Source organism: Poecilia formosa, unplaced genomic scaffold, assembly GCF_000485575.1.
Source record: "Poecilia formosa unplaced genomic scaffold, Poecilia_formosa-5.1.2 Scaffold330, whole genome shotgun sequence".
In the NCBI taxonomy this organism is placed as follows: domain Eukaryota; kingdom Metazoa; phylum Chordata; class Actinopteri; order Cyprinodontiformes; family Poeciliidae; genus Poecilia; species Poecilia formosa.
Genome location: NW_006800269.1, coordinates 74,563 through 88,673, shown reverse-complemented (window position 1 = coordinate 88,673; position 14,111 = coordinate 74,563). Strand labels below are relative to the sequence as shown.

General features: G+C 37.7%; 1 protein-coding gene across 2 annotated transcripts; it reads right to left on the bottom strand.

Annotated features, from left to right (window-relative positions):
• Nucleotides 1–1,713: 1,713 nt before the first annotated feature.
• On the bottom strand, nt 1,714–13,493 carry alkbh3 (alkB homolog 3, alpha-ketoglutarate dependent dioxygenase). 2 transcript variants are annotated; one of them, XM_007573451.2, is made up of 10 exons: nt 13,387–13,493; nt 12,528–12,616; nt 11,221–11,327; nt 11,106–11,140; nt 10,915–10,962; nt 10,444–10,547; nt 8,383–8,471; nt 7,135–7,344; nt 6,148–6,246; nt 1,724–3,648 (listed from the first exon to the last, which is right to left on the bottom strand). In XM_007573451.2, the coding sequence occupies exons 2-10, from the start codon at nt 12,604–12,606 to the stop codon at nt 3,523–3,525; spliced, it is 897 nt and encodes a 298-aa protein (XP_007573513.1). In that variant the 5' UTR covers nt 12,607–12,616; nt 13,387–13,493; the 3' UTR covers nt 1,724–3,522. The 2 variants fall into 2 exon arrangements, with proteins under 2 accessions (XP_016516942.1, XP_007573513.1); XM_016661456.1 differs by lacking the exons at nt 11,106–11,140; nt 11,221–11,327; nt 12,528–12,616; nt 13,387–13,493 and adding an exon at nt 12,307–12,386 and having other exon boundaries at nt 1,714–3,648.
• Between the last annotated feature and the right edge of the window lie 618 nt (nt 13,494–14,111).

Here is a 14,111-nt window from a genome sequence, read left to right as displayed (position 1 = left end):
TCACAGACAGTCCACCTCTTTTTGTCGGTGTGTTTAGATTAGCCTATAATTCTAAAACAGAGCAAAAGATCGACGTCATCGTTCACAACTTCTCCTTCTGTTCGCTGATTGGCACGTTTGAAATTTTACTGGAGGAATCCAAGTCAATGGGAGAAATTCCAGATGAAGCACCAAAGGGAGATGAGAATCAAGCAAAATTGTGCAGGTAGGCTAACAAGAGTCTAAATTTAAAGAGAATTCACTTCATCGTTGTAGTAGCTATAGCTCGAATATCAACCTTTGAAAATAGACACGTTTAGAAATAAAAGTCTGTCATGGCGCTTCGTTAAAACTACCAGAAGAAATTTCAGAATTGCAATAATATATAAAAAAGATAAATAAAATAACACAATATCATCCACCATTTTTATGCTCTGATTAATGAAACCGAATGACAAAACAATGTTTTTCTCAGTGATTTGCTGTTATCGTCATCGCTGTGAATCTTAGCTGGAACAATCGGTGCTCAAGGTCATCTCGTCTGGAACATCAAGGCGCTGTGCCGAAATTAAATCTAATGTTCGTCTCTAGTTAACTTAATGTGAGATGGTGCCTTTTATTTTGTACAGAATGTTCCAGACCACACACCCGGACACTTCAAATTCAGCAGTTGTTTTTTTTTCCTTTTCACTACTTTTTAAGCAGTAATCTCACAACAGGACAGGAGCTGTTGCAAATTTAGTCACAATCAATGAGAACCCCTAATTGCCTAATTGTCAAATTTCCCCTTTTTGGACACAGAAACGTGTTGTTCTGCGGTGAGCTGCGAAGGCAGTTTGCTCGGCGCAGCGCTCAGTCGTACGAGACATGAAGAAAGAGGTCAGAGAAAAGAGCCAGGTCAAGGACAAGAGAAAGTTTTGGTGGCCATGGTTACACTGTTTGATGTAACTGGTGGAAAACTGAGGTAAACACAAGCAGGTGGGAGTTTGCTGTGACATGCTGAGCACCAGCGAGTACTACACTGACACCGATCCCATTATTTCCTTCTATTTACCATCTTATTCTACGAAAAAATAAAATAAAATAAAACATTATGCACAGCGTTTGGTGAAAATATTCATACTCACAAGAACTCTCCTCAGACTTACAATTGACAGGCAACACAGTCTAATTTTGAGCATCAGTAAAAAGACTAAACTCACCGTTTAGTTTTGTTGTGAGGACAGAAGCCAACCCTAAGCAATTGTCCAAACTTTTTGCCACAGTTTTTGTGGCCAAAACTGTTTTTGCCACAGTTTTGGCCACAAAACTGTTTTTTTTAAAGGGGCAGTATCACGTAAAATCAACTTTTTTTTTTCTTTTTTTTTTTTTTTTAGCTTTTATCATGTTTTAATGTTATTACCTAATCAAAACCATACCTGGAGTGTTGCTTTGATTCTTTCATACATGTTTGAGAAACCTCAGCTGTTCCACACACCTGGGTGGACCTAGCCCCGCCCACTCAGCTCCTTTAGACTAGTTAGCAGCAATTAGCCAACACCTGGTGAAACTACACATCAGAGCTCACTATAGGAGCTACTTTTCAGTGAAACTCTGGTAAAAATGTTATTAAAGGGTTAATAGAGGAGCCATGGTGTGATGACTTCCTGAAGGTGGAGTTTCAGAAACAGGAGTTTCTTAAAGAGACAAAGGCCCAATTTCAAGGCTTTAAATTATGAAGTAAAATTTTTTTCAAGTCATATTTGACAACTGAAGGTAACATAGTTAACTGTGCTACGAAAGGGCACTATGTTTCTGGAAAATACATAATACTACCCCTTTTTACTAAGAATACAGAAAAAGCAAATATTTCTTTTTTATCAAACACACAATATTACAAAAAATAAAATAAAATAAAGAAAACCCCCATTATATGGTTTTTATCAGTTAGTTCTGGTGAGTCTTAAACAGCTTTGCCTGTAAAAAAGTAAATGACTTGAAAAAGTGATTTTCTTTTTCACCAGGCTTAGCCGTGAAGCTGTCGGTAAACCATATTTGAGCTGCATACTTTCCTCATGGCAACCTGTTCTCTAATACATAGTGCCGAGAAGCTGTTTAATTCAGCTTCAGTTTCAAAACAACCTTCTCATCTTGCAGGAGCTGAGAGATGTTACATCACACCTCAATACAAGTTTACCAGAGGATAGTTGGGTTGTGACCAAGTTAGAGTTCCCATGCTGAAAGGGACTATTAATAAAGTACATGGAGAGCCCAGAAGAATGACCGGCTCCCCACCAGAGGGTCGAGGTTGTATAACCAGTGACCCATCGTCTAATAAACATCGAGAAGCCGCAAGTCGTACAGTTTAGAAGATGGCTGTCCTGGATGGTGACTAAACGTATGTAAACTTTTGAATTCAAGAGGAAAAAAAGCTCTCTTAAAAATATTCTCGCAAAGTTTTCTGGCAGCTGGGAAATAGAAATAATTTTGGTAATTCTAACAGACCTAAATCAAGAAAGGTTTGGTCAGATTTAACTTCAGGCAGTGAGAAAAAAAGCACGTATGTTTGTTTTTAGTCAGTTTATGAAAATATCTTGGTTCCAGCTGTAGATCTATTTCATTAAGTCACACTAAATCAAATTTCCTCATCGTCTGATAAAAAATAAAAATGAAGATAAATCAGCTTCAGGTTTGTCTTCAGTTCCCTGCCAAGTAGCAACACTTTCACTTTACAGAAAAGATTTAGAGAGAGTCAATCCTCCATTTACATCACAATGTTTAAGACTAAAACTCTACAGCTCAGCTGACGGATTCAGTTTATATTGTCACATGACACAAACTTCAGAAAATGAAGTGGTTGAAATTATTTTGCAGTTTCTCACATTAAGTCTCCCTTTCATTTCTCGGATACAGAAAACTACAGACTTCAATTTCCATAAAGCTTTCGTGTTTTTATTATTTTAGGATTTGAACATTTGTCAAGAAAATTAAACAAACAAAAAACAAAATAGTTTTGTTTGATCAACTTTTCCAAGAACGTTTATCCCCACTAATAAACCCACTTCCTGTCGCTAGCTGACCCGTGTGGCTAAAAAAAAAACCTTAAAATGAACATCCTGAACAGTTTCTTTACACATTAGTCACTCCAGATCCTTCTTACACTGCGAACCAACACAAACATTTGACAGTCATCCAAAAACAGTTGTCCAAAAATATATTTTGGCCAGATTTTACATCGAACTGATGAAATTCATTCATTAGGGTGGAAATCAGAAAAAGTATATTATTTAACATATTTAACTCTGCAGGAGTCAGTGGATGGAGCTGCGCTTCAAGTTGGCAAAGCTACCACTCAAAAAAATATTTCAAGTTTTTGAAAAAGCAGCAGCAGCCTCAGAAATGTTGAATACGATTTTCTAAACTAGTTTTCTCTGATTATATAAACTAAGCAGGACTGAGTGATAATTTACACTGCAACTCATACCTCCTTCTTCAAAAACATATCTTCATTTAAGCGATGAAGTTTTCCTTCACCAGCCGTTGGTACCTGACTCAGAGAGGAACCTACGGGTTCTTTGCTGTGAACCTCATTTTTGTGCCGGGCCTGTGGCCCTCCGGCTCCGGGTGGACGGTCCTGAAGGTCAGGTTGATGCGCGGGCCCCGGTCGTGGTATTCCTTTGCCACTTGATGCTGATGAAGAGAAAAGGACTGATGAGGAAAGCGTCTGAAATGCTCCAGGAAGAGTCTGATAAAGTATCGGGAACGTGGGCAAGTGTCTGCTAATGTGCAACACTTACAGATGCAGAACGTAACTTTTATAAAAATATATATATTCATTTTACACATTTGTTAAAACTGTCATTATGTTGTGATATGTGATATGTTGAGACAGATAATCTCTGTAAAGGTGGCTTATTGCCGTCTGAAGAAATGAACCGCTTCTGATGAAAAACAACCAATCAGAGCCAGGGGGAGGATCTTAGCGCTGTCAATCAACTCAAGTTCCCGCTGCTAAATGTGCTAATGATGGAGAAACAACTTACCATTCCAGGAAAACCGTTACTGCCGTCATTGGTGGCTATGCTAACAAGCCTTAGCATTCAAAACAGAAGCTGTGGGATCAGCAGTACGTACAAGAGCATGATTGACAGCACTAAGACCCTCTTCCTGCCTCTGATTGGTTGCTTCTGATTAGTACAGGGAGAAGGCAGAGGAGCTTGATTACCCATCTCATTCCCAACCGTCACAACCTGGTGACAGTTTCAATCTAAAAAATATATTTTTTATAAAAGTTACATACTGCAGTCTTTTAACCTATTCACCGTTCAGATTCTATTACTTTTAATGATAAATGTGAGAATAGTATGAACATTTTTTCCTTATTTTAAAGCAATAATAGGAAAGAAGAGACATCAAACTGGCGTAATGACAACCAATGACAAATCTCTGGTTAGAGATTTATTAATAATTCACATTATTCAGAAGAGGAAAATCCTACTGGGTGTTTGTATTACAAATCGTTTACCATATTGAAACAAAGAAAAAAAAACTATTTGGAGTTAAACTGGATTTTAAATCAGTGATGGGTTCAATTAATTTAATCTGAGGAATAATCTGTCCCAACATAAACGTCCCTCTTTGTCTTCAACTCCACAGTTAAGACCATTACGTTACCTCTAAGTTTTCTAAAATGCAAAGATTCTCAAATTCAACACTGTTCCATAAAATTCAGTGTCATACAGTAAAACCACCTGAGCCTCAGCTCTTCCTGGTCTCTATTAAAGTCAACACCACGCCGCCATTTTGATGAAACATCCGAGTCTATTAAAAAGAGAGGGGGGAAAAAAAGCAAAAGTAGAAAACAGGAAACAGTGGCGTGAAATAAATGGCATCCACCAACAAGACTTGTTTATTCACCTCTCAGCCTAAGTAAATGTCCTTCACCTTTAGATCAGCTTATTAACAGTATGTGGACCTTTTGCATCGGTGATCCAGTATGCTTGTTGACTCTTTAAATCTTCTACACACACTCACACTTGCGTAAAAAACAACTTACTCTGTTTTTAAAGCGGAGCCCTTCAGGCAGGGCAGACATTCAGACTCTCACTGCTGATTAATGACCTGAGTGATCTCCTCTCCCTGAACTCAATCTAAAGCTCCACCGATGCCTTTGTTGGGTCAGCTGGAGAGACGTCAACATAAAACAGGCCTGACCTTATCTTATGTTCTGTTAGCGCTCGCAGCTTTTATCCTGGCTCTTTACTTTCCACGTGTTTTATTCTCTTGCTCTTTAGTTTGTCACTTTACGACTCCACTAATTCTGTTTAATGAGAGGGAAACAATGGAAAGCTTTGAAGAAAAAAAAAAAGAAACCTCATGGGGGAGTACAAACAGCGTTCATACAATTTTTGATGTGAACGTGTGCTAACAATGTTAAGAGCTTTCGTGCACAATAACAATGAATCCATTCTAATTCTGATTCTCTGTGGCGTTCCTCATGGCACCGTTTATGAGCCTCTGCTATTGAGACCCAGAAATTTTGTTTTCATGATTAAACTCCACCACTTTTAACATAAACAAAAATCACAAAAGATTACAAAATTCAGATTTTAACATACAAACATATTTTCAGTATTTTTTTTTTCCCATTTTGAATTTTATGTCATCTTTTTTTTAAGTAACTGTATGGCACCGATTGTAGAAATAATTAAATGATGATGCTAACAGCGCCTTGTAGTTTACTTTAAAACGGCTGCTGAATGCTTTATTTTGCTTAAAAAAAACACAAAACTCTCATGTAGTTTGGCAGTTTTAAGCTTTCTGTGATTTGTTTTCTCTAAACAAAGTGAAATAAATCAACCCTTAATGACACAATGTGTTTAACCTTTGTTTTTGTCATAAAGTTATGATTTTACCCATGTGAAATTATCCTGCAAACCGTATCATACCCTCATTCTATTGCGCACTTTAAGTTTCCTCCACTAATTTAAACCAAGAAGCTGCCTGAGCCTAAAATAAATGTCTCTTCTTGAAAGGTGAGGCTCTAAACTCCCCGGGAGAAGCAGATCTGTCCTGGCCGCCTGTCAGTGGTGGAAGGAACTCAGTCAAAGCACAAGACTATTTACTGTAAACGTTGAGGCTTGGTTGTGAAAGTCTTGTACTCTTGATTAAAACTGAGTTAAAACCTGCCTGCCAGTCGTCCTGCGTGGCTCCCTCCATCAGCAGCAGAGTCCCGTGGCTCAGAGGAATCCGGATTCGCTCCACATACGTGTAGTCGCCGTTGTCCTCCTGACATGGAAGCAGATCGATGCAAAACACGGACCGAGAGTTATAAACTCAGACCTTTAAATCAGAGTGTGTAAAGGAATCCCTTTGACTTCAAATGAGCGAGAACCAACAAATGATTTCAAATACACATATAATACAAAATGCAGGTTTTTAGTATTAAGTCCTCTTTTTTATCAGAATTTCCAAAACAGAAGGTGATTTATGGATCTCTTTGTTTTTTGTCTTATAGATGATTGGAAACACTCACTGTATCTATCCTATTTCTCTCTTTTTTTTTTTTTTACAAAGTTTTAAAAATTTATTTCAAACCCTAAAAATAAAAACAAAAACAGTGGTTCTGTAAAAATGACAAAATTCCTATAGTAGATATTTATCTTTTTTCCTCAACGGGTCATGTAATCTTTGCGGCTCTAAGAGAGTTTCATTTCACTGGAATGAGAGTGAAAATGGCTCTTTGGATTGCAAAGGTTGCAGATTCCTGATTTACATCTAAAGCATCTTACCTGCTGAAACTTGCATTCAGAGAAATAAACAGCTTTTTCACCCGACTTCAGCTGTAATTAAAACTACATTTTCCCTAAATGTGAGCCAAATTTTGGCCCTGATGCCCAAACCAAACTGAGACAGAAAAATCCCACAAGAAAAAGAAAAACATAGAATATATAAGATCAAACAATCCAAAATTTAAGACCTGTGATTGACGTATTTAAGGCCAACTTAGTCTTTTTTAGTTAATTCAAGACATTTTTAAGGCTTTAAATGTGGATGCGTGAATTTAAAACTATTTTAAGGACGTGCGGGCACGCCGCTTAATAACCATGCGTAAAAATGAAGCAAATAGTAAATATTTGAGGTCGGGGAAAGCAGCTGTCGTCGCCCTGATCTCACCGCTGAAGGCTGCTTGCGAAGGCTGAAGGCTCTGGTGTCGCCCAGACTCAGAGACGCGATGGTGGGCGTGGGGCCCAAAGAGGCCTCGTCGTCGCTGTGCCAGCCGATGCTGTCGTGTCCATCTCGATACAAGTTACACAGCAGCGAGTTGAAGGTGCAGCCGCTGGCCTGCTCCACCGCCTCTCTGAGGGCGACCAGCAGCGGATGCCACTGCGTGGAGAGGAGGAGGAGGAGACGACGATGAAATGATTCAAGATGGGAATATTGAGAACATCGTCACAGAGCTGTTAATCTACGGTGGAGTGTCGGGAACTAAAACAAAAAATAATTGTGAGCATAAAGTTATTACAATAATAATATATCATACAAGAAAAAAAAATGTTGAAATAAAACGAGAATACGGTCGTAACACTACAACTTTATTCTGGTAAATTACAGTTCTCGTACTTTGACTTCAATCTCGTATTATTTTGACTTTATTTTAATAGTATTATGGCTTTATTCTCATAGAATTATGACTGTATTCTCGTGTTTTCAGTCGTTTACTTTTTCTTTGCATGGCCATAATTGTAAATCTGTCAAAATAAATAAATAAAGAAATATGCGACAAGAAAATAAGATAAAAACACAGCTGTGTGAAATAAATTTGGGTGTTCTTAGACTTCACCCCTAAACTTCAGTAAATTGTAAAGTGACATTACATCACAGATCATCACAAAGCAGCAGAAACCGCTTCATGTTGAAAGAAATACCCTAAAAGATGCAAAAAATAATTATTATTCCATTTTTAAGATAGGAGTATAAACATTTCATTGCCTAAAAGGGAATAAGTAAGCATTCCTTTAGTGGACGCTTGATCATTTGTAGCAAATAATCCATAAAAATACCTCCAACATCAACATGTGAAAAGCTCAGGCCTTTCTGCTCCACTTATCAATACAGTGTGGAGCTGAACTGTTGATTACGTTTTGGATTCACCGATTAACAGCTAGACAGCGAAGGCGATAACAGGAGAGTTTTCTTAAACAGAATTTGAAGTTAAAACTATGAGATGAGTTGAGGAAATAATAAATCGTGTATATATTTCTGTTCAGTTTTGGCTCACTTACTGTTCTGACTATACTGTTCTTTCAGCAAATGGCCTTTTTTTAGAGTCTGTAAACTCCAGTTAACAATTAATTGATTACTGGTTTCAATAATCGATTGATCACGATTAATCAGATCAGCCTGATTAATCGTTTCAGGTACCTGTGTGTTGGCAGCCATAGTGGAGTGAGAGTATGTGTACGGTAACTCTCCGAACCAGCAGGTGAGCCTGGGCTCTTCATACGCCTCACCTGGACAAATAGACACAATCAGAGCGTCACAAAAATGTTCATGTTCATAATAAGAATGAGAAAGTCACAATAATGTTTATTAGAGCGAAAGCATTTAATTATTATTATTATTTTTTTTTAGAAATTCAATGCACTTCTTTAACACAAACATCAAAACTGTGGCAAGCCTTAAAATCCTTTCTGAATTGACTTTTCTTCACAGAAAACAGCAGCAATTTCAAAATAAAAGCATCCCTAATGTCTTTAAACAACATCAGTAAATAAATTGAACCTTTTCAAGTTGAACAGAGCAGGAAGAGAACTGGTCCTAAATCGTTTTTGTTTTTTTTTGCTTCTGGTAAACCATTTTGCCACCAAAGTGTGTTTCCAGCCGGCGGCGGAGCGAAGCGGACGACTGAATCTAACTTGACTCTCGTCCTCTTGTTGCCTTTGGGCCTCTCCCGAGAAACGATTCTCTGGCTCTCTGCTTATTTTGGCCGATCCTCTGGTACAGAAACACCGTCGAACCAAAACAAACTGCATGACAGGCCATCACTTGTACTGGGACTGAATTATGACAGGACCCCGGGAACGAGCGTTTATAAGTATGAGAAGAAATTTAAACACTTCTTCCATAAAAAGACAGGATCAGAGGGAAAGAAGTTAGAAGTTTGTATGTGGCTTAATTTAGACGCCAAGTGGATGGAAAAACTGAGTCAGAGCATTAAAGTGGCCTAGTAAAAAAAAAATAGACAAAAATATTATCAATAAGTATTTTAAAGATAAAAATACCTTTGTGAAAATACCTCACGTTTGATTTTAATTACGTTTTCTGGTCAACCACGATTCCGAAATTGTGTGTTGTTGTTTTTTTTTTTACATTAGCGTAATAGCGACGATGGTTTGTGCCCATTTGTAATGGAAACGCAGGCTGTGTTAATGAAGTCAGATGGAAAGTAACAATCTAAGTCCATCTACAGATGAACTAGTTTACAATCCTGTGGTCCAAATGGGCAGTCCGTGTTGACAAAGCATAATGTGCAAGAATATTGGAATGATTAATAGAAAACTGTAGTAAAGAGTTGGTTCATTTTACAGGAAGTCTCTGTTCTTCCTTGAGTTTATCCACGCAGAAACAACGTCTGTTCAGACTTGTTCTCTCTTTTGTTTGTTGTTGTTTTCTGGTGTTTGTTCCTTCCCTCCCCACAGACTAAAGATGAAAATACTTTATTAAAAAAGGAAATGCTAAAGTGGAGGAAGACAGCCTGGAACTGTGACCCTGAGGCCATATAAAGATTTTGTAACCTCAATGCTTCAAAAAGAAAGAATAACACAAACAAAATGGCAGAAACAAAGCACGTCTTCTCTCAGCAGATCCTTCAACCAACACCAATCGTATGTTGTTGACAAAGAATGAAGACCTTATAAAACCTGACCCTGACCTCTCACCCCCCACTAGGTTTACATCATCCTGCTGTCATGTCTGAAGCGGCGCTGTCGCGGAGCTGCTCATCAGATGGACGAGAGCCAGCAGGGAGGAAAAGGAGACTGGAGGGAAAAGTGTGGCTTCAGCTCAACATGATGCCTTCATACAGAGTGAATGTTGTGTTTTTATCCAGTTTAATCAATAAACCAATTTCATTTGCACATTTCAACAACAAAGTTGAAAGTGTTTTACATCTTGAAAGCTTTTCTTTCTTCTTTTTTTTTTTACAGCCGTGAATTGTGAGTAACATTTTGTCAAGTGTCATCAAAATCATCAACACACATCAGACATGTTGGTCGACGTTCCAGCTACTATGGGTCAGAAGGCAACGCTGATTAATAACTCTGTTAGACAAACATCTGCGAAACCTGAAGTAAACAAACGTTTCAATGCGAACCCAAAACAAAAAGCTGAACTGCTAAAGCTATTCTAGATTATAAACTATGTGATTCTGTTCCCCCCCACATTGTGCCCTGTTGGTCTGGAGTTGGTTCTGCTGGTACCCACCCAGTCTGTAGTTCGTCTTCTGGGACCATGGCAGCTCCGCTAGCAGCTTACTGAACATCCAGTCAGCCTCCTCTGGTGTGAGGAACCCGGGCCGCAGCCGCAGCCTGAACGCATTCAAAACAAATTTTATATATATATTGATACAATCATTTTTACGGTTAGTGATGAGGTACACGGGATGAAGTAAGTAACAATCAGTACGTTTTAATTTATTTACATTTGATGAAGATAAATTTGATTGTAGCCTCTTTCTGTTACATGTACACATAAGACACGAACTAAGACATGATGACGTTTTTATTTGTCGAAATTCAAAAGGTAATCCGTGACCGATTGTTTGAGTGACTGCTGCCACCTAGTGGACTCAAACAGCCACTGCAGATTGGTTTTAGCTTCAACAAGTATGGTGGATTGTTTGTTTAAATGTCTGGTGCTTAAACACGTTTCCTTCCTCACTAGCAATGTACTCACCAAGACACCCCAGAAGGCCCGAGACTTATTTCATAATCACCCAAATGTCTGTTGAAAGAATTTATTTTGTTATTCTTTGTTCATCTCTGTTTAAAAGAACTGAAATCTTAAAAATATTCCCTGTAACAAAGGGTCAAATATGTGCTTTCAATCCCAATAAGTCTTAAAAACTGAACCAGAGTTTAACTTACTCTATTACTTTCTCTGGAGGCACTTCTCTTATTGGCTGCAGGGATTGAAATGACAGGAAGTTTAAGTGTATTTTAAACTCAAACACAGCTGACATGGATCAGTTTTATAGTTCACCTTGGAGGGTTTGTGAAACTCAAATGCTTTAGATGTTTTCTGGTTGCCAAATCCCCATGTACCAGAGGCGGCGTTAACATTTTTGGGTTGATTGTTTAGGCCGCTCGCTGTAAAGGGGGAGAAAGAAAAATAAAAAATAATAATAATAATAATAATAAAAAAGGCTCAGATTTTCTGTCTATTATCCTTTGTTTTTAGAAAGTGGTAAAATGTGCCTTTCCTTTGATTTTGAATAGTTCAATTACTATAGAAAGCAGAATTGCGAGTCTCCAAGAAAATAAAATATTAAAAGGGACAATATTATGTATTTTCTGGGCACCTGGTGCCATCTTGTAGCATAAGTGACTATGTTACCTTCAGTTGTTACAAAAACGCGTATATGTCAAATATGACTTTACAAAGTGTTGATTTTGTAACTTAATGCTTTGAAATTAGGTCTCTGTCTCTTTAATAAACGCCTGCTCTCTCTGAAACTCTTCTTTCAGAAAGTCATCACAATACAGCTTCTCTATTAACCCTTTAACAACATTTTTACCAGTGATGCTCTGAGAAGTAGCTCCTATAATGAGCTCAGTAGATACACATTTCCATCAGGTGTTTGCTAACTGATGAAGGCTAGTCTGAAGGAGCTGAGTGGGGGAGTCACAGGAGAGGGCTGAAAGCTGTGTCCTTCAGGAGGGTGTACAATTACAGCACGATGTAAAACTCAAAAAAGACAATTTTACATAATACTACACCTTTCCTTCAGAGTTTCCGCCTCACAGAGCAGCCCTCCCCTGCTACTTCTCTCCTCAGCTCCTTCAGATTAGCCAGCAGCAATTAGCAAACACTTGGAGGAACTGGAAGAAGTAGCTCATTATAGGAGCTACTTCTCAGAGCAAAAGCAAAAAAAAAAAAGATGTTAAAAGGTTAATAGAGGAGCCATGTTGTGATGACTTCAGGAAGAGCAGGAGTTTTTAAAGAGACAGAGGACCAATTTCTCTGTTTAAAAGAACTGAAATCTTAAAACTATTCCCTGTAACAAAGGGTCAAATATGTGCTTTCAATCCAAATAAGTCTTAAAAACTGAAACAGAGTTTAACTTACTCTATTACTTTCTCTGGAGGCACTTCTCTTAATATGACTTCAAAAGTCAGAACTTTTGAAGTCATATTTGATATGTACAGCATTTTTATGACAACCCAAGGTAACTTAGCAACTTGCTCGTGCTATAAAATGACACTATGTGGCTGGGAATTACATAATACTGCCACATTAATTATCAGAAATGTCCATTTTCACAACTGAAAAGGAGACCTTAAAATTACCAGTTTGACTGTTTGAGGGTTTTGGCAGCTGTTTGGCCCAGGAACCCTGGACTCTTGCACGCTGGCGCTTATCTGACATCCCATCCAATCTGCAGTCAGACAGAGAGATGAATAAACATGACCTATTATTCACATTTAAGATCATTTCTTCTCAAATTAAACTAAATAACACATCAATGCTGTTGGATATGAGTGTTTTTATTTTTTATTTTATTGAGCAAAGTCAATGTCTTCCTTTGAGAATCCTTCCATTGATTTGCTTAGTTGTAAGATAGAGGCGGAGTGTCTTTGTCCACAACTAAACACTTCTGAGGTAAAGATGCGATTATGTGATGTAAAAATTGAAGAAAGAAAGAAAGAAAGAAAGAAAGAAAGAAAGAAAGAAAGAAAGAAAGAAAGAAAGAAAGAAAGAAAAGAAAAAGAAAGCTGCCTTAGGTGAACGTGGAAGCATTTTTATGTTTGTTTGTTTTTTCAGGAAGGTAGAGTTTTATCTCGGTTAAAAACCGATTTACAACAACACATGAGAGCAAATAGAAAAACCGAGCATGACCTGTAGATGAAATTAGAAACACAGTAAAGTTACAGAGCATTCTAGCTAGTAGCCTTACGTCTGCAACATCAATGCACTCGCTATTAATAACGCAAAAGTATTCTCAAATTAATAAAATACGTCGAAAGATAAGATGCCCTCAATAAAGTGGCTCTTCTGAAGCTTTTAGTCAGACTGTCCGAACAAATGTAAGCAAAAAGACTCGTGCATTGGGAGAGAAAACAGCCAGTCTGTTAAAAGTTACGTAAATATTATTAGAAGCTGACAGATTTATGAAAAACATCAAAATAAAAACCTTCAAATACTCACCTAAATAGCAGCTCAAGTCAAGAGAGACTTACAATAATACTGATGTCTGTCAGCCATTGCTACCGTGTTACAGAAAAATAGATCCTACTTCAAACTATCAAGCCTCATCAAGGTTCCTATGCAATGTTCATGTCTATGGTCTCAATCATGTAATACATATACCCAGTTCTTAATGCGTGCACTGTACCTAAAAGTAACACCATATTTCCACCTGAACATATTATTAAGCAATAATTGAAGTACTTTTAAGTATATACGTCATTCTGTTTTACTTCATGGTCACTGTTAAAGATAAAAATCTAAACTATTTAAGACCAAATCGAAGCAGTTTAAAGATCTGGACATTTACATAACAAGGCCACTGTACTTCAATTAAACTGTACAGAATAAATTTCAATATTTAGAAATTGTTATTTTTATTTTTTACAGGGGTGTGTCACACTTTCAAGTCTCTTAAAAATATAAAAATATAAAAATTCCTTTGACACACTAAATGGATCAGGACGCTGACATAAGATGCAAGGATTGCATCTTATGTCAGCATGCTGGAAAATCTCTATTACGTTAGTTTTGGGAAATGTCGTCTCTGCTGCCCAGATATTGAGCAGTTAGCATGTCATGGCAGTCATGACACTGCTGCCTAGTCTTCAGAGTCCTTATCAGATTTGTTGCAGGACCAGAGATCATCACTCCCACATATTTATCCCACCTTTGGGATAAATAAA